The sequence below is a fragment of the Moschus berezovskii genome, chromosome X, assembly GCF_049115385.1.
Source record: "Moschus berezovskii isolate FMDL1 chromosome X, NW_MosBer_1.0, whole genome shotgun sequence".
NCBI classification, from domain to species: Eukaryota; Metazoa; Chordata; class Mammalia; order Artiodactyla; family Moschidae; genus Moschus; species Moschus berezovskii.
The window spans coordinates 115,904,722-115,925,356 of NC_142488.1; the positions used below are offsets into that span (position 1 = coordinate 115,904,722).

The 20,635-nt window shown below is 41.9% G+C and overlaps 1 protein-coding gene and 1 pseudogene across 1 annotated transcript; both read left to right on the forward strand.

The window, feature by feature from the left end:
- The first annotated feature begins 429 nt into the window (after positions 1–429).
- On the forward strand, positions 430–2,631 carry LOC129564008 (uncharacterized). Its single transcript, XM_055437653.2, has one exon. It carries the CDS (start codon positions 430–432, stop codon positions 2,629–2,631), a length of 2,202 nt encoding a protein of 733 aa, XP_055293628.2.
- Positions 2,632–9,824: 7,193 nt separating this feature from the next.
- LOC129564009 (interleukin enhancer-binding factor 2 pseudogene) lies at positions 9,825–17,620 on the forward strand (annotated as a pseudogene).
- The last annotated feature ends 3,015 nt before the right edge of the window (positions 17,621–20,635 follow it).

Sequence of the window (20,635 nt, forward strand, 5' to 3'; positions counted from 1 at the left end):
AACTGTTAGCATCTGTAAGAGCTCGCTGCCACTGCGCGCTTGCGCCCTGCTGCCTGCACCAACTCCCTCCTCCCCTCTGCCACATCTGGTCTCATTGCGGCACCCAGTGCAGCTTCCGGTCCGCTCACCCTGTAGAGGGGGCTCTGGCTGGGCGGCAGGTCTAGCAGCCTTGCGTGTGAGTCACGTCGTCTGCACTTAGGCGGTTGGCTTGGTGGTGAGCGGACCTGTTCTATTCTCGGTGAGGAAAGCGGGACCCTGTGAGGGACAAAAGAGGCGGGCAAGGAGACCAGGACTGAGCTAGGACTCAAGGAGGACTGAGCCAGGAGGTGAAGGGCGGATTTGGTAGCGGCTGCAGCTTTTAGCTGCCGCAGCTGTCTAAAAGCAACATATTCCTCGGTGACGTGGTTGGTTGACTAGGCCTCGGCAGCCATGGCTGTGGACTTTGGGGACCATGCCAGTGGCTTTCGCCATATCGATGTAATCAAGTTCATCAACAATGAGGTCCTCGTGAACGGGGGTGGCCCCGATTTCTACGTGGCCTTACGCTCACGACCCTGGAATGAGGTAGAGGATCAGTTGCGAATCGTAGTTGCTGACCCGCGGGTGCCGCGCGCCATCAAGAGGGCCTGTGCCTGGAGCGCGCTGGCGTTGAGCGTGCGTGTGGGTGCAAGGCAGTGGGAGCAGCAGGCGTACCATATCAGGCGGCTCCAGGAGCAGGTGGGGGAGCGTGAGGCAGCTTCCTGGGCCCTGGCAAATGAGCTGAAGCGCCTCCGTGAGGAGCATGAGGAGGCGGCAGTGCATCTACGAAGCACACGGTTCACCCTGAAGCAGGTGATAGATGAGCGAGATATGTTGCGCGGGCGACTGCTCCAGCTTGAAAGATCGGCCCAGCTACCACCTGTGGCACATGAAATGCTGCCTGGGCCTGGAGCTGAGCAGTTTGGGACTACAGCATGGTCCATGAGTGTACCGGAGCATGACAATATGGTGGCTATGGGAGCACAGGGCATGCCACATTCAGAGAGTCAGATGGCAGCCCCAGCAGCTATGGTTTATGTCCCCGGACCCCAGAACTCCTTTGCCCAGGCAATACAACCCCTTCCACCAATGCCGGTGCCACATCCATGCCTATGCCATGTGTCATTCCCAATGGGATTCCCGTATGTGACACCTTTACCACCTTCAGCATTTATGGAAGGGGAAGCAGTCATGGCAGCAGCAGTGCCAGTAGCAGTTGCACCCCAGATCCCTTCTCTGGGGATCTACTCACCTGGTCAGTGGGCTGCAGTGGGGGGCCAGGAAGAGATGGCCCCACCATATGACCAAAGTTTCTATGCCCAGGAGGAATATTCTGAGAACCTCCAGGGGGAATATGCCCAGGAGGCCCACAGAAGCCACAGCCAAGAGGAAGGTGCTATGTGTCCCCATGGAATGTCCTACCTGGGGGGCAGCAAAAGCAACAGCCAAGAGGAAGGTGTTGTGTGTCCCCAGGGGATGTCCTCCCTGGGGGGCAGCAGAAGCCAGAGCCGAGAGGAAGGTGCTGTGTGTCCCCAGGGGATGTCCTCCCTGGGGGACAGCAGAAGCCAGAGCCGAGAGGAAGGTGCTGTGTGTCCCCAGGGGATGTCCTCCCTGGGGGGCAGCAGAAGCCAGAGCCGAGAGGAAGGTGCTGTGTGTCCCCAGGGGATGTCCTCCCTGGGGAACAGCGGAAGCCAGAGCCGAGAGGAAGGTGCTGTGTGTCCTCACAGGATGTCCTCCATGGGGGGCAGTGGAAGCCAGAGCCGAGAGGAAGATGCTGTGTGTCCCCAGGGGATGTCCTCTGTTGGGGGCAGCAGAAGCCAGAGCCGAGAGGAAGGTGTTGTGCGTCCCCGGGGGATGTCCTCCCTGGGGGACAGTAGAAGCCAGAGCCGAGAGGAAGGTGCTGTGTGTCCCCACAGGATGTCCTCCGTGGGGGGCAGCAGAAGCCAGAGCCGAGAGGTAGGTGCTATGTGTCCCCAGGGGATGTCCTCCCTGGGGGACAGCAGAAGCCAGAGCCAAGAGGAAGATGCTGTGTGTCCCCAGGGGATGTCCTCCGTCGGGGGCAGCAGAAGCCAGAGCCTAGAGAAAGGTGTGTGTACCCACGGGATGTCCTCCCTGGGGAGGAGCAGAAGCCACAGCCGAGAAGAAGGCCCTGTTTGTCCCCAGGGGACAGCGCCCCAGGGAGACAGCAGGAGCCACAGCCAAGAAGAAGGCCCTGTTTGTCCCCAGGGGACAGTGCCCCAGGGAGACAGCAAGAGCCACAGCCAGAAGGAATGTGCAGTGATGCCCCAGGAGAAGTACTCCATGGGTAGCAGCAAGATCCCCAAACAAGAAGGTCCAGAGAGGCCCCAGGGGACATGTCCCTTGGGGTCCAGCACAAGTCATGGTGTGAGTAAAAGCCCAAAGAAACAGGAGCAAAAGGCCAAGCAATCAAAAGAGAAAAGATCCTCAGATTCCCAGCATCAGCAGAAGCCTGCTATACATTCCAGTGAAAATTGTTGGCAGTGCCTGGGCTGTAAAGCAGTGAATTTTCCATGGCGCATGGCCTGCTATAAATGCAAGAAAGTCTGCAGGGAAGTTGAGCGTGGAGGCCTGGATCCAGAACAAGCTCACTGATTTCAGGAAGGTAAGTAAGAATGGAAACGCTCCAAGGAAAAACCAATGTCTTAACAACCTCTCCCCTTTTGATCAAAAAGTAAATATTTACTTCACAGAAAATTTGAAAATCAAAATTATGAAATAAAAACTTAAATAAAATAATCCATTACTTCATTACCCAAATTAAGCACTTTTTAGCATCTGAGCACCCATACAAATATATACACATATGCATGCACACAAACAATTATATTCTTATTTTGTACACTTATTTTAACAAAGATAGACTACTCTGAGTATTATGTGTTTAAACTAGAGGACTTCTAATTCCTTTTAAGTTTGCACGTGCTGGATTATGGATGGATGATGCTAATTGGTTGACACCCTGGAGACTGAAGTCATGAAGAATTTTTTTTCTTTCACTAATTTCTGTTTTCTTATTAACCACCTTTTCCTGTCTTTGCCTCAGAATCAGTTCAGTTCAGTCCCTCAGTCGTGTCCGACTCTTTGCGACCCCATGAATCACAGCACGCCAGACCTCCCTGTCCATCACCAACTCCCGGAGTTCACTCAAACTCATGTCCAGTGAATCGGTGATGCCATCCAGCCATCTCATTCTCTGTCGTCCACTTCTCCTCCTGCCCCCAATCCCTCCCAGCATCACAGTCTTTTCCAGTGAGTCAACTCGTCGCATGAGGTGGCCAAAGTATTGGAACTTCAGCTTTAGCATCAGTCTTTCCAATGAACACCCAGGACTGATCTCCTTTAGAATGGACTGGTTGGATCTCCTTGCAGTCCAAGGGACTCTCAAGAGTCTTCTCCAACACCACAGTTCAAAAGCGTCAATTCTTCGGTGATCAGCCCTCTTCACAGTCCAACTGTCACATCCATACATGACCACTGGAAAAACCATAGCCTTGACTAGACAGACCTTTGTTGGCAAAGTAATGTCTCTGCTTTTTAATATGCTATCTAGGTTGGTCATAACTTTCCTTCCAAGGAGTAAGCGTCTTTTAATTTCATGGCTGCAATCAGCATCCACAGTGATTTTGGAGCCCCAAAAAATAAAGTCTGACACTGTTTGCACTGTTTATCCATCTATTTGCCATGAAGTGATGGGACCAGATGTCATGATCTTAGTTTTCTGAATGTTGAGCTTCAAGCCAACTTTTCCACTCTCCTCTTTCAGTTTCATCAAGAGGCTGTTTAGTTCCTCTTCACTTTCTGCCATAAAGGTGGTGTCATCTACATATCTGAGGTTATTGATATTTTTCCAGGCAACCTTGATTCCAGCTTGTGCTTCTGCTTCCAGCCCAGCGTTCCTCATGATGTACTCTGCATATAAGTTAAATAAGCAAGGTGTCAATATACAGTCTTGATGCACTCCTTTTCCTATTTGGAACCAGTCTGTTGTTCCATGTACAGTTCTGACTGTTGCTTCCTGCAACAGGTTTCTCAAGAGACAGGTCAGGTGGTCTGGTATTCCCATCTCTTTCAGAATGTTCCACAGTTTACTGTGATCCCCACAGTCAAAGGCTTTGGCATAGTCAATGAAGCAGAAATAGATGTTTTTCTGGAACTCTCTGGCTTTCTCCATGATCCAGCAGATGTTGGCAACTTGAGCTCTGGTTCCTCTGCCTTTTCTAAAACCTGCTTGAACATCTGGAAGTTCACGGATCACATATTGCTGAAACCTGGCTTGGAGAATTTTGAGCATGACTTTACTGGCGTGTGAGATGAGTGCAATTGTGCGGTAGTCTGAGCATTCTTTGGCATTGCCTTTCTTTGGGATTGGAATGAAGACTGACCTTTTCCAGTCCTGTGGCCACTGCTGAGTTTTCCAAATTTGCTGGCATATTGAGTGCAGCACTTTCACAGCATCATCTTTCAGGATTTGAAAGAGCTCAACGGGAATTCCATCACCTCCACTAGCTTTGTTCTTCGTGATGCTTTCTAAGGCCCACTTGACTTCACATTCCAGATGTCTGGCTCTAGGTGAGTGATCACACCATCATGATTATCTGGGTCATGAATATCTTTTTTGTATAGTTCTTCTGTGTATTTTTGCCAGCTCTTCTTAATATCTTCTGCTTCTGTTAGGTCCATACCATTTCTGTCCTTTATCGAGCCCATCTTTGCATGGAATATTCCCTTGGTATCTCTAATTTTCTTGAAGCGCTCTCTAGTCTTTCCTATTCTGTTGTTTTCCTCTATTTCTTTGCATTGATCACTGAGGAAGGCTTTCTTATCTCTCCTTGCTATTCTTTGGAATTCTGCATTCAGATGCTTATATCTTTCCTTTTCCCCTTTGCTTTTTGCTTCTCTTCTTTTCACAGCTATTTGTAAGGCCTCCTCAGACAGCCATTTTGCTTTTTTGCATTTCTTTTCTATGGGGATGGTCTTGGTCCCTGTCTCCTGTACAATGTCACGAACCTCCGTCCAGAGTTCATCAGGCACTCTATCTATCAGATCTAGTCCCTTAAATCTATTTCTCACTTCCACTGTATAATCATAAGGGATTTGATTTAGGTGATATCTGAATGGTCTAGTGGTTTTCCCTACTTTCTTCCATTTAAGTCTGAATTTGGCAATAAGGAGTTCATGATCTGAGCCACAGTCAGCTCTTGGTCTTGTTTTTACCTCAGAATAGCCATATGCTTTTCAAGTTATATGCTATATTGAATTTTAGGAGTACTGTTTTTCCTTGAAAATGCTATTGTTCTTTTGTATACTGCAGTTTTCATGTTTGCTTCTTGTTTTTAAATTTTACAGGTAGGGGCACATTTTTGTCTCTGAGCCCCACGGAATTTGCCTGTTGCTGAAGAATCTGAACCTATTCCATTTAGAAGATCTTCCAAGATCCTAAAGAAATCACACTTCATTTCTGACTGAACTGCACCTCAGTGAGAGCTCCCGGCTGGCTGAAGCTAAGAAGAATAAGAAGTCAGGGAAGAACATAAGCTTTGGGACTTATTAGAGGGAAAAGGGATACAAAGTAATTTTGTTAGGATTTAATTTCTTTGTTGATATGGAATTATTTCTGTATTGCTAGGGGGTTGGTTTGCAGTGTTAAATTCTATAGATGATAGCAAATTTGATGGATTTCATTTAATTAAACAAAGAGTTATTGTCTAGTATATGATACGAGGTAGAATTATATGGTATTATTTAGTGTAGACAAATCTTTTTGGTGAGTTTGGTTAGATTACAGGGGACAGCATAATTTGAGATACATCATAGATTAGAGGTGACTTTGTTTTGCATGTCGTGTGGACTTTGGGTAAACCCAGTTGAAATAGCATCCAGATATTTCTGTAGTTCCGGGGCCAAGATCAAAGAGATTTTTGTGGATGGACTTGATTTCCCAACTATTCATCTCGTTGGTTCCAGATGACACAAATGAGTAGTGGCAAAGAGCGGGAAAGTTCAGGCAGGACTTTTCTGATACTCTCCTGATTTCCTCCCTTGAGAGGAACAGCTAGTTTCCTGGTTGCCTGAAAGACCACTGGTTGACTGACCTAAAGAAGTGCTTGGGGGAGTGTTGGCAACACACTTCAGGCAGCCACCATCCCAAGTCCCTTTCTAGCCAGTGGATGAAGAAGAAAATGTGTTCTAAGGACAGACATCGTGCTATGGATGGTGCTTCTCTTGGGAGGACTTATTGGATTAAAAGTAGAACTGGACTGGGACAAGTACTTTTGAGAATGCCCTTGGGTCCTTCTCTTCTACTTTGTGTGTTCTCTGCTGGCACTCTGCTCCCCTGAGGCACCTGCTGCAAGCCAGGGCGAGCCAGGGTGGAGCCCAAGGGCTGGGAAGTCAGATCAGTCTCCAGTCTGAACAAGAGGTGTCCTGGAGTTCTCCCAGGAGATTCCAGCTCACCAGGCTCAGGCTCTGTCAGAGGTTTTCTGTTTCTAACTAGTAATAAAGAGTGTTCACTTATTGCTGTGTCTTCTGTGTAGTGTGTACTGCAGGGGCAGGTTTGCTCAGAAGTGGCAGTTGATTTATTTTAAATTACTTAATTTATTTGGTTGAGCCATGAGGCTTGCAGGAACTTAGTTCTGCAACCATGGAATGAACCCAGGCCCATGGCAGTGAAAGCACTGAGTCCTAACCACTGGACCTCCAGGTAATTCCCAGAAGTAACCATTTAAATCTGAATCTTACCTCCATCCCACTGAGAAGACTGAAAGTTAAATGTCATTCACTATTGAAGGGCCCCTCTTCTTCCTGTGAGTTACCCAAGAATGGGAGGGGAAGGGCCTTCTATGGGGGCCTTCAGTCCATTGTTACTGTCCCTGGTACTCTCACTGTCCAAGTCCACATGGTCTCTTAAGGGTGGGCATGTCTGCTTCTCTATAGCCAGTTGGTGTTGAAAGTGTCTGCCAGTGCTGGAAGCCCTGATGTCCTAGTCTCTCTACATGCACCATCTTTCTGGGGCTCTGCTTTCTCCCTGGGGTCCTGATATGTAGTAAGGAGTACGTAGGCATTATAAAGCAGTATTCTTTCTCTAGGTCATTCTTTTCATAGCATAATTTGGTCCAAGTGTGCAGGATTATAGAAAACCAGATACAGGCTGGCTGGGATAAGAGGTGCTAAGATCTGGACATCTTCTTGGAACAGGTATGGTGAGATGAGGAGGTGGAAGATAAAAATGACCCTGTCATATGAGCACTCTCCTTTCTCAGAGATGACTAATGGTAAGAGCCTTGGCTAGGGATAGGAATTTAGGAAAAGAAGAGGGCTATCAGGGTGAATATCGGAGAAGGCAATGGCAAGCCACTCCAGTACTCTTGCCTAGAAAATCCCATGGATGGAGAAGCCTGGTAGGCTGTAGTCCATAGGGTCGCTAAGGGTCGGACACGACTGAGCGACTTCACTTTAACTTTTCACTTTCACACATTGGAAAAGGAAATGGCAACCCACTCCAGTGTTCTTGCCTGGAGAATCCCAGGGACAGGGGACCCTGGTGGGCTTTTGTCTATGGGGTCACACAGAGTTGGACATGACTGAAGTGATGCAGCAGCAGCAGCAGCAGCAGCAGGGTGAATAACCAAAATTATTTGAGAGGGAGGGGAGAAGATAGTATGATATTTTGTGGGTCCTAATGTCCCCTGTACACCTGGAAAGGTGGGCATGTGCTGGTATTTTTCCTGCTGGATATAAATTCAGTGCTGTTGCAATAGAGGAAGAGTACAAATGGTGGTGGAGGAAAAGAAGAAAGAATCAGGCCTGGCAGCAGCCACTGCCATTATTGATGATAGGGGTTGGCCTGGTACTGCTCCCTTACAGGCACTTATGAAGATGGTGATGCTGGAGGAGGGATATGGGTATTTCTCTGAGCAGGAGGGTGTAGAGGAGGTGGAAAGAGGCCTTTTAGATCTTGTGGAAGCTTCAGAGCAAGAGAAGAAGCAATCTGTATGGAGAAAGTGAAGGATCATAGCAATATTCTTCACACCACCTCCTCACCATTCTATCATCTCATACCTGCTACTGGACCCTACACAGGAGCAGCTTCTTCAAATGCCCATTTCTATTTCCACAATTAGTATGTCATCTATCATTTAACTCCTTTCATTCCCATTAGTAAAAACAGAATCAGAATAAGTGCCTCAAATAAGAGCACTTCCTGTGAGAGCATCTGCTACTAGCACAGTCTATCAGCAGGTGTGGGTTACAGAAAAAGTCCCTGTGGTAGATAAGAGGTGGCAGCAGCTTCAGTATCAGAATGGACAGGAGCAAAAGGCTCAGCATTTCTTAAGATCCCTTAGGAATGAGAGAATTCTACCTTGTAAAGACAAGGAACTGGAATGATGAAAGTGGTAAGAAATGATTCCTGGGATGCAACCATGCTTCAAATAAAGGAGATGTCTAATCCTGGACAGGCATTCTGTTTTCTTAGGGGGCTAGTTGTCCTCTTTCATTTCAGAAATGTAAGAGAGAACCAAGGAGATCTGAAACAAAAGAAATCAATTTCCTGAGTACATGTCTGATTATAAACATAGTTATGTAAAAATAGCTATAAACATAGCTTAATTTCACTTTAGAAAAATTAGAAAAAAATTTCAACCATAATTTCACCACTAGAGGTACTGCTTATATTTGTATGTGTTTAATTCCATATCTGTGTAAATACGCACTTACATTGGCATGATAATTTTTTTAAGCATTCTTTACATGCAGTTGTACATCTTTTATAGTCTTTTATTGCAGTTAAAAAAACAACATGAAGTCTAATTGTTAATTATAAACACAGTGCTGTACAGCAGGTCTCTAGAACTTTTCCATCTTGCATAATTGAAACTTTATAGCCTTATTTTAAATTAACATATTAATCTTTTTTCATTTACACCTGTGTGCCCCAGTGTTGGAGGCCCCTTGTTCCAGACTCCTAAAGAAGGGGTATGGTTCATGTCACCTGTTAAGCAAACCCCAGACCTCTCCAATGTCTTTCCTCCTATTCAGAGCCACAGTGCAGCTCCACCTTGGCTCAGGGCCTGTGGCCAGGTGTCCAAGACAGAGCTCTGGCTTAGAGGGATTCAAGGATGGGACTGCCTGAGGCCAGAATGCGGCAGTGAACGGCACATGTAAGGGGCGTTAAGTCTTCTCCTGGGGCAGTGACGTGGGGCCCCAAGGTCTGAGACCAAGACAACCCTAGCCCACCATTCCACTGCAGGTGGCTGTGGCCAGTTGTTCCTCCCAGAAGTAGTCAGATGTCTAGAATTCATCCCAGGAGACCATCACTGCCGGTACTTGGAGTCTCTCCGCCAAAGAACAGGGCCCTGCTCTCTCAGAATCAGCCCAACTGCGAGCATCCTGCGATGGGGAAGCTGGCCCCTTTACCTGAGCCCCTCCATCCGGAAACATTCTCTTTTCAACAGCATAGGGGGGGCCTGCAGTCAGGGCCGAGGGCCAGACCCTGGTCCAGGTGCGTGGAGTGTAGGGTTTCCCAGGAAGGCAAAGACAGGATGCAGTTGGAGCTTGCAGGATACACTTTGTGGCTTCGGGTGAGTGTGGAGGTGTAAATGTGAGTACAGAGGGAGGGGTAAGAAGAGAGTGAGCTAGGATGCACTGATCGCGAGAGGTGGCCCAGAAGACCGCAGAATTAGTCTAATAGTGCAGCCACTGCTACCTCACGCCCCAGAGGAAGCCAAGTCTTGAAGGATCTCACGGGATCTCGGGAGTTCTACTGGGACTGGCAGGGGAGCCCTAGGATGAAAAACACTGGGCAGTGTAGCGGGTGCTGGAAGCCTCCGGTACTGAACTTGTCTGCAAAGAGTTTGGCTTGCATCATTTATCAAGGAAACCCCATCCTCATCTATGCCTCATCTTCCCTCCACTCCCCCAGTCAGAGTGACTGTGTGGCACCTGTTCCCAGGAGCCCTGAAGGTCGAGCAGGGGATGCTCTGATGCCAGAATGGGTGAGTGAGCTGTGCATGTGATATATTCATATTAATATTTTAATATTAATCTGTGAACAACATCTGCAATAAAAGTATGTGATAAGGTATTCCCATGAGCCCTAAATAGAAGAGGCTAGGGGCAAATGACAGCTACAAGACCTGGGCAGTCTATGAAGGAATGAGCATAGAGAAACAATGGCTCATCTCAGAGACCAGAAAATAGGAAGACCCTGAAATACTCTGTGAACCAAAATGCTCTACAGGTATTTACTAGAAAACACAGTGGACCAATTTGAGAAAAGCAAGTGGAACTAAAAATGGGTGCAAGTGATACTTGGTAAGGTTGATGGGGTTGGAGCATCTAGATATCATGAATTCTCAGAACTCACAGCCCAAGCTCCCTTCCAGGATAGACGCACATGGAGAAGAGAGATGCCATTCTGCTCTGTATTCTCTCTTTTAATAACTTTGTTTGGGATTTTACTTCTCTCATTTTCTGTTACTCATTTTAAAATGAAATTAGTTTTTCTGAACTTGTAGAAGGAGGCATGGCTCAGCAGAATTTTTCTAATATCTCAAAGCTCACATCTGTTGTTTTGGCTGCTGCTGCTGCTAAATCGGTTCAGTCCTGTCTGACTCTGTGCGACCCCGTAGACGGCAGCCCACCAGGCTCCTCTGTCCCAGGGATTCTCCAGGCAAGAATACTGGAGTGGGTTGCCATTTCCTTCTCCCTGTTGTTTTGGTATGGTCTACAAAAAGCAACTTGGTTTTTTATAGTTCTGGAGGCTAGAAGTTCAGAATCAAGGTGTCAGCAGAGTTGGACTATGAGGGGTGAGCAGGAAGCATCTGTTCCAAACTCCTCTCCTTAGCTTATGAATGACCGTTTTCTACCAGTTCCTCTTCAAATCATCTTTCATCTATGTATATCTTTATTTCTGTGTACATATTCCTGCTTTTTATAAAGATACCAATCATATTGTATTAGGGCCCACCCTAATGACTTCATCTTTAATAACATCTGCAGTGATCCTATTTCCAAGGTCAGTACCTATTTTGAGGTTCTGGAGTCTAGTAGTTCATCCTGTGAAATTTTAGGGGACACAATTCAACCCATAAGAATCCTAAATATAGTTTTTTCTACCTAGATATGTGGATTTAAGACCAATTAAAATTCTTAAAGCTCTTGGAACTCTTTTCTAGCATAGTGTGTAAACTAGATTTGAATCTCAGCCTTGCCACTTGTTAGCTGTATGATATTAAAAAAGTTCTTTATCTGTGCCTCAGTTTTCCCATCTATAAAATGGGAATAATAACACCTATTGAATAAGAATGTTATGAGGATTAAATGAAATAATATATGAAAATATACTTAGAACAGTACTGGCTTCAGTTTATAAAATAATTTGTATGATTTTTTTCCTTACTCAGAAGTAACAATGAAACCTAACTGAATAGTATTAAACAGGCAGTCTCTCTGAATAGTTACCAAATAAAATACAAGCATATGGAAATGTGTAATTTTAAACTTTTTTATTAATGAGAGACAGAATTTCTACTAATATTCCTAATGGTTTTTTAAAAATTAATTATTTATTTTAATTGGAGGCTAATTACTTTACAATACTGTAGTGTTTTTTTGCCATACATTGACATGAATCAGCCATGGGTGTCCATGTGTCCCCCATCCTGAGCCCCACTCCCGCCTACCTCCCCATATCATCCCTCAGGGTTGTTACAGTGCACCGGCCCTGAGTGCCCTGTCTCATGCATCAAACCTGGACTAGTGATCTATTTCACATATGGTAATATACATGTTTTAATGCTATTTTCTCAAATCATCCCATCCTCGCCTTCTCCCACAGTCCAAAAGTCTGTTCTTTACATCTGTGTCTCTTTTGCTTTCTTAGATATAGGATCATCATTACCATCTTTCTAAATTCCATATATATGCGTTAATATACTGTATTGGTGATTTTCTTTCTGACTTACTTCACTCTGTATAATAGGCTCCAGTTTCATCCACCTCATTAGAACTGATTCAAATGCATTCTTTTTACTAGCTTAGTAATATTCCACTTTTTTTTTTAAAGAGTGTTCATTTGGCTGATGGGAACATAGTGCTAAAGAAACAAAGTCTCGAGTTCTGTTCTACCTAGGGCAATTAGCTTCATATTATCTCCATGATTTAACTAGTTGAGTGAATCAGTTACACATCAATTGGTATGAATATCACCCATTGAATATAACAAAAGTTTTAAAAGATAAACCAACTTTTCAGTTTTTAAAGTAATATCATCTCTTGGTGCTACTTGTTTACTGAAGAAGAAAAAAAGCAATCTTAATTTCTGAAGAAGAAAAAATTTAACTAGCAGTATATTAATTTGATTCCAGCAACTAAAATTTCTGTTGAATGTACCACAATTTCTTTATAATTACAAGCATTGCGGTGTAGCTGCACCATCATGCTTTTTCTTCTGACTAATCATCTTCCTATAGTGTAATCATATTTTGAGGATCAGTCTGTTGCTAAGAGTAATTTGTGTTGTTGATGTAATAGAATTACTGTGTGAATATAGTAAATTGGAGCTTTTCATTACAAACACAATCATAATTGATCATTTTAGCTATTGGTTAGGGTAACTTAAATTTAACTTGTAATTTCCACAAATTGAGTCAATGGAATACATTTGTTTTTAATTAAAAGGATGCAAAAATAAAATCTAGGGGAAATGTGCAAATACAAACAATAATTTCATTCTAAGTACTGTATTAGTTACCTATTGCTATATAACAAATTACCCAGGATTTCACAGTTTAAAGCAATATACATTTATTATCTCACAGTTTCTATGGATCAGGAATCCAGATATAGTTTACCTGAGTCCTCTGCTTCAGGGTCTTTTACAAGGCTGCAATCAAAGTTCAGCTAGGGCTCGAGGCTCATATGAAGGCTCCACAGTGGGAAGGATTCACTCTAAGCTCACTTACTTGGTTATTGGCAGATGTGGTAGGCAGAATAATGGGTCCCAACAGAAGCTTGTGTCCTAATCCCTGGAACTTGTGAATATGTTATGTTACATGGCAAAGGGGAATTAAAGATGCAGGTAGAAATTAAGGTTGTTAATCAGCCATTGTTAAGATAGGGAGATCATCCTGGATTATCTGGGTGAGCTCAATGTAAACATGAGACAATAAAGGTGAAAGTGGGAGGCAGAAGAGAAATCAGTGTGAGAGTGATTCAATGTGAGAGAGACATGGCTGGCCATTCATTGCTGAGTGGCTTTGAAGATGCAAAGGGTGGGCTGTGAGTCAAAAAATGTGGTTAGGTTGTCGAACCCAAGTTCCTGTGCCTGACACACAGTGAGGCCAAACAAACCAAAATGTAGGAGTTTGGAACAGAGAAAGATTTATTGTAGGGCTGAGCAAGAAGAACTGTGAATGGGTGGCTAATGCTCTAAAGGCCTGAACTCCTTGATGATTTTCAGGGAAGAGTTTTTAGGGGCAAAATTTGGGGGGAGGGCTGCAGCCTTCCTCTGATTGGTTGGTGGAGAGGTAAAAGGGTGATACTCCAGGAATCTCAATCATCAGCCTTCTGATTCCAACCCATTTGGGGTCCATGTGCTTGTTCTTAGTCTGAAGTTGCCATCCTCTACCTGGGTTTCCTGGATGGTTCAGATGGTAAAGAATCTCTCTGCAATGCTGGAGACCCAAGTTTGATCCCTGGGTTGGGAAGATCACCTGGAGAAGGAAATGGCAACCCACTCCAGTATTCTTGCCTGGAGAATTCCATGGACAAAGGAGCCTGGTGGGCTACAGTCCATAGGGTCACAAAGAGTTGGATACGACTGAGCCACTAACACTTTCACTTTCACCTGGGTGAGGGCCTTAATTCCTGTAGAGGAACTCAGAGATGTGCACCAGATTGTTATTTATATCCCTTAAAGAGAAACCAGGACCTTGCTATATCACTGCACCATCATTTTTTGACTGCCTTTCTTTTATTTCTGCATTCCCTCACTCCTCTAATTAGTTAACTGTTTGAATCTGTCCTTTGGAACTCAAGAAAGCTCTGGGAGGCTGAAACCTTTTCCCTAAAAACAGGAAACAGGAAAGGCTTTTGTACTTGGGAGGACCCCACAGGGTTCTGCTTGATTTCAATTAGCCTCTAGAAACTGGAATAGGCAAGGGAATGGATTCTTTTATAGAACCTCCAGAAGGGAATACACCACTACTGATACCTTGAGGTTAGCTCAGTGAGATTCAATTCAGACTTCTGATTTCCAGAACTGCAAGATGATAAATTCTTGTTATCTTAAACTGCTAAGTTGGTGATAATTTATTATAGCAGCAGTAAGAAACTAATGCAGCAGAATTCAGTTCTTCAAGTATTATTGGAGTGAGGGCCTCCATTCCTTGCTAGTGGTTGGCTAGAGGCCATCCTCAGTTCTTTGTGATATGGACCTCTTCAGCTTCATTCATCAGAGCAACCTCTCAAAAAAAAAAAAAAACCAAAAACAAGAGAGAGAGAGAGAAATGAAAAGATGGAAGCCACGGTGTTTTGTAACCTAGTTACAGAAGGGACATCTCATCATCATGATGTATTCCATTTGGAAGAAGCCAGTCATAAGGTCCAGCCCACAGTGTAGGGGAGGGGATCACATAAGATTGTGGACTCAGAGAGACAGGGATCAAGGGACTATGTCAGAAGCTGCCTACCACAAGTACTGATACAAACTCACAGTATTTTCATGTTTAAAACCATGTGGACTTCCAGCAAGCTCACTGTTCTTTCTTTATTTAGTTTTCTTTCTCATCTGCTATATTTTTGTAAAATGTGTATGTATGTGATATACAGAAATAGGAAGAGAATATGAATGAAATATTAAATGTTGTGATCTCTGGTGGAAGGATTTCAAGACCTTTGAAATGTTCGAGTTTTACAATGAGCATGTTTTATATATAATCAAAACTAAAATTTTATGAAACTATTTGAAAAATTAAAAGATAAAACTCTCCACATTTATGAATGCCTCATATTAATTTTGATATGTGCATTGGGTCCTTAAGCTTATTTTCATTGAAAGCAAGTTATATTCTGCATTCATGAACCATATACCCAACACTGTCTTTCATTACAGAATAAATGGGTCATAGATTTCATTGGAAAATAATTAAAAGACTTAGAATGAATTAAAATTTTATTGTGAAAATATAGAAATCTCTCTTAAACTCTTATGAGAGATACAAAGCAACAGAACTTTAAAATAATAAGATTATTTTTTAAAACCATATGCATAAAGGTCTTACATGTGTCTGAGACCTTCACCTATTTTTTATGGAGTTTGTCATGCCCCTGGATAATTCCATATTTAGACATGTAGAAGTAAGTTTCAACTGAAGAAAAGCCATTTTTTCCTGATTTGTTATAAGTAAGAAGATTTGTCATAGCACTGAAAGTGAAGGATATGCTTTGAGGTTTCTCTGGAAAAAAAAATGACAACTTGGCAATGATTCAAATTGGACATCCTTTTGCTTTTATGAGAAAAGCAAAGTGAACATATTGATTTGATTTCCTCATAATAATGAGTTACATGACCAGCTAAAACACTAGCAAAGAATAATTCATATATAATTACATTCTGTCCCTAGGAAAAATTGAGTGCTTTATAAAACTGCTTTAAAGATAAGATAATATGAAAAGAAAAACATTGTTTTCTGGAAAACATAATCACAACATGGTCTTTGTTATATTTCTCACTTTTGAAAGAAAGGTATAGTATCCGTTATTAGAGTGGAGGAACTCACCTTTTCTTCTGCCTGCAATTTGATTTTACATATTGAATATGCTTGATTAAAATACTTTATAATTGTGTGTGTGATCTCATTTTAGAGACCAGTATTTTTGTGAAGCTTAAACTCATAGCTTCTCCTGGCCAGAGCAAAGGTGACCAAATAAACAAATGACTGTCTGCTGTGGCATTTAACAAATGCACGGAACATTCATTTTTTTTTTGATCCCTGTTGGTTGCACTTGTAATGTTCTGTGAGATGTTAAAAGGGCAACATAAAATTAATAGTGTCTAATAATAATGATGAGAAAGGGACTGAAGGAATATTTGAAAATGTGTTTATCATTTACAGAATGAGAGACAACACATGCTATTGTAGGACTACTTTTGTTTTTACCTTTAAGAAAATAAGTGGAAACATGCATGAGATGTACCCAGTAAAGAGAACTATATATATTAGAGTATTTGTGTTCATTTATTGTTACCATTTTCTGTTAACTTTTTATATTTATAGCTGTGGCTTTGAACTGCACAATACACATTATTCCTGGAAATCATTTGTTTATGTATAAATATATACACTTGTGTGATTACAATTTATGAAACCCAAGTTTCATGATGATCACATATTATGACATGCTTAGGTCTATGCTCTGATATATTACAGGATACCAGTGAGGCCTTGCTGAAGAAGAATCAGGATCTTTCTCCTAATTCTGCTGAACAGGCCTCTGTCCTTTCCCTGGTGACAAAAATAAGCAATCTGATTGACAATTTGATTGTGACTCCAGGGACATTGCTAATTGAAGAAGTCCGACGAGTCGGATCATATAAAAAGGGAACAATGACTACAGGACACAGTGTGGCTGACCTGGTGGTGATCCTAAAGATTTTGCCAACATTGGAAGCTGTTGCTGCACTAGGAAACAAGGTCGTGGAGAGGCTAAGAGCACAGGATCCTTCTGAAGTTTTGACTATGCTGACCAATGAAACTGGCTTTGAAATCAGCTCTTCTGATGCTACAGTGAAGATTCTCATTACAACAGTACCACCAAATCTCCGAAAACTGGACCTAGAACTCCACTTGGATATCAAGGTGTTACAGAGTGCCTTAGCAGCCATCCAACATGCCCGCTAGTTTGAGGGAAATGCTTCTCAGTCCACAGTTAAAGTTCTCATCAGACTGCTGAAGGACCTGAGGATTGGATTTCCTGGCTTTGAGCCCCTCACTCCTTGGATACTTGACCTACTTGGACACCATGCCATGATGAACAACCCCACTAGACAGCCTTTGGCCCTAAATGTGGCATACAGACAATGCTTGCAGATTCTGGCTGCAGGACTGTTCCTGCCAGGGTCGGTGGGTATCACAGACCCCTGTGAGAGTGGCAACTTCAGAGTACACACAGTCATGACTCTGGAACAGCAGGATATGGTCTGCTACACAGCTCAGACTTTGGTCCGAATCCTCTCACATAGTGGCTTTAGGAAGATCCTTGGCCAGGAGGGTGATGCCAGCTATCTTGCTTCTGAAATATCTACCTGGGATGGAGTGATAGTGACACCTTCAGAAAAGGCTTATGAGAAGCCACTAGAGTAGAAGGAAGGAGAGGAAGAGGAGGAGAATACAGAAGAGCCACCTCAAGGAGAGGAAGAGAAAAGCATGAGACTCAGGAGTGACCTCCTTATCTCTTCACCACCCCCTTTCTTACCCAAGGGGAAGACTGGAGCCTAAGTTGACTGCTACTGGGCTTTATGTGGTGGCATTTCTGAGGGAGTAAGGGAGACAGGAAGGAAGATTTTTAAAGAAAGACTGTATAGAAGAAAGTGTCATTCCACTGGGTTCTGAAACTGTCTTAGTAATCAGAAGTCTCCCGTTTATGACCTGTGCCATCCATCTACAGTGAAGCAAGATACCAACTTTTCTTCCTAATATTCTAGAATCCCCAGCTCCTGAAACCTCTCAGTACTTTGTTGTTGAAATGTTGTGAACTGTTAGTGTTTGGATTCTTTTTTTTCCTAAGAAAAAAGATTATAGTACTTCCTAGTAAAAAAAAAAAAAAAAATAAGGATAACTTACTGCCTAGTGGCCATATAGCTACTTTCCCAGAAGCAGTGATAAACATGGTTAGGAATGGAACAGTGATTAATACCATCAATGACGTGATTATTGGAACCATTTTCTTTTTCTTTTTTTCTTTTAATTCATTTATTTTAATTGGAGGCTAATTACTTTACAGTACTGTGGTGGTTTTTGCCATACATCAAATTGAGGTGCTTTTTAAAACTCTGTTTTGAGAAGTGGCCTGCCAAAACAACTTATAAGAAAGCTTGTTCAGGGGAATTTGTAAACAAATGATAGAAATTCAGCAATGCTTTGGTGATCCAATTTTTTGGTGATTAACATATTGTTTGTTATTTTTATGATTGAGTAGCCTAAAGACTATTATCTTATTAGGAATGTTCCGAAGGGGCTTTTTCCTTTGCAATTAAAAAAAAAGTTTGTCAAAATGGGCAGTATTCAAAGTGATCTTGCTTTTTACCAGTTACCAAAGGAATAGAATGTCTGAATTTCTGTAGCATAAACTCAAATTTGCTCCCAGCAAATCAGTCTGCAACTGGGGATTCAGGTTCCATTTATCCAATTCTAAAATAAAAGTGAAAAAAAATCTGCTATACCCTTAGTTTTATTTTCATGTGTGTGAGTACAACTGCACAGATATTTTGAAAATATTCAGGTTAGATTTTCTTTCCCTTAATCTGTTAATCAGCAGAGAGATATATGAATTTTCATCTAAATACTTGAAGTTTATCATGGAGTTTCTTATTCTTTTTCCTTTAAAATACACATTTCTACTACAAGTTTCAAATTTGTTTTATGCCAAAGCATTGTCAGCATATATATATCATGTAAAAAATTTAATATGAGGATTTGCAAACTTGTGGAGTTTTAATAGTCTGTCTTTTAAAATTATTGTTAAGGATGACCCTAAATCCATAAAAGGATGTATAGCATATATATTTATTTTTAAAAGTATTTACTTTGGAAGTTGGAAAGGATGTTAAAGGTCATTGGACATCAGAACTTTCCAGTCCTATTTGCAACTTTCCTCAAAGTGATCATTTGGCTTCCAGGTGTCCAAGTGAATAGTTTACTCCCACATCCTACCCAGAAATTTATAACATCTAGAGAAAGCAAGGTTTTTCCTTATACTAAGATGAAAGCTGACATGTGGCAACTTCCTCTCACAGTTCCAATTTCTTTTTTGGGGAAGTTTACAGAAGTAAATCTAGTATCTTTCTGTTGACTTCTCTTTTTCAGATTAAACATTATAATTCCTTTACCTGTTCATCATATAAAATGGCTTTGAATTCTTTCATCAGTTTGACTGCTTTCATATGAGCAGATTCTTAAATTATGGCTCACAGAATTGAACATCATACTCAGGTGTGATCTGAAGAAGATTATTGACTTCTATCTTTAAAATAATGTGCTGTATTAATATAACCTAAATTGTAACCCAATTTTTGATGGCTGACTCATTTTGTGTTATTTTTAAACTAAAATGTCCAAATCTTTTCTATATTTTATTAATATATATTGTTGCTGAGTCATGTATTTCCATTCTGCATTTGTAGAGTTGGATTTTTTGAATCCAAATCTAGGACCTTATACTTATCTCTATAATTTTCATCTTGTTAGATTCCACCTGTCATTTTCCAAACCTGTGATAATCCAAAGTGATTCTGATTTTTACCAACAAAAGCATTTTCTCCTCCACCCAGATTTGTGACATCTACCAATTTGCTAGATATGCCATTCATATTTTCAGAGAATTCACTAATCAAATTATTAAACAGGTCAGAGACCAGAGAACTTCTTTGGCATATCGTTGATCTCCTTTTGGGTTAACATTATTCCATTTTAGGTCAACATTGTTTTATTAAATTTCATCTTATTTTAGGCATTCAACTAGCTGTACATTTCCTTAACTTTAGCATCATCTGGCTCCACATTTCTCCATCCTGTTAAAGTCTGGCAAAAATCTGATATCTAGAGATAGTATTTTGGGGTGTATCCTTGGTCTACCAGTTATTTACCCTTCCAGAAGAGAAAATTAAAGTGAAATGGATTTTTTTTTTTAAAAAGCAGAAGTTTTTTCTGTGGCTGCTCTAGGATGTGGTTCTGAAAGCATCAAGGTGGCACTTTACCTGTTAATTGTATTACCTTATGAAATCAAGTCAAACATCATTTATTGACTACTTACTCTACTCAGAGTACTCTGACAGACAAGTAGGATACCAAGAAATAATTCTATGATCCTTTTTAATGAAACACATTGTATTTTCATGGTCACAGATTGCCCTGTACCTCAATGTTAGCTGATCACCTTACAATTCCTGTTGCCCTGATCACAAGGGGGACTTTCTGTGAGAGATTATGGATGGCACATTGTGAACACATACTGTCAGAAACAGAAACCAAATCCCAAACTCTAATGTAGTCCTTTTCAATTTTTTTAAGCACAGAAGATATACATTTTACATCAATATCTATTATATATGTGTGTGTGTAAGTGTGAGTATATGAATATATGTTAATGTGTATGCATATAAGTATATGTACATATATATCATCATACTGCATATATGTGTATATAATACCAAAGAAATATTTCACAATGTAGTATTTACTCTTCTTTGCTGGATTTTCTAAGCTTGTCTAATCTATTAAATTTTTAAAATTCCGTGATACTAAATTTCTCTTATGATGGTAGGTTTGCTATATCATCCTTAGTCTTGAAGTAGGGAGATATATACTCAAATGTAGCA

Coding starts and splice junctions, on each gene's coding strand:
- LOC129564008 (XM_055437653.2), top strand. CDS start 430: ATGGCTGTGGACTTTGGGGACCATGCCAGTGGCTTTCGCCATATCGAT.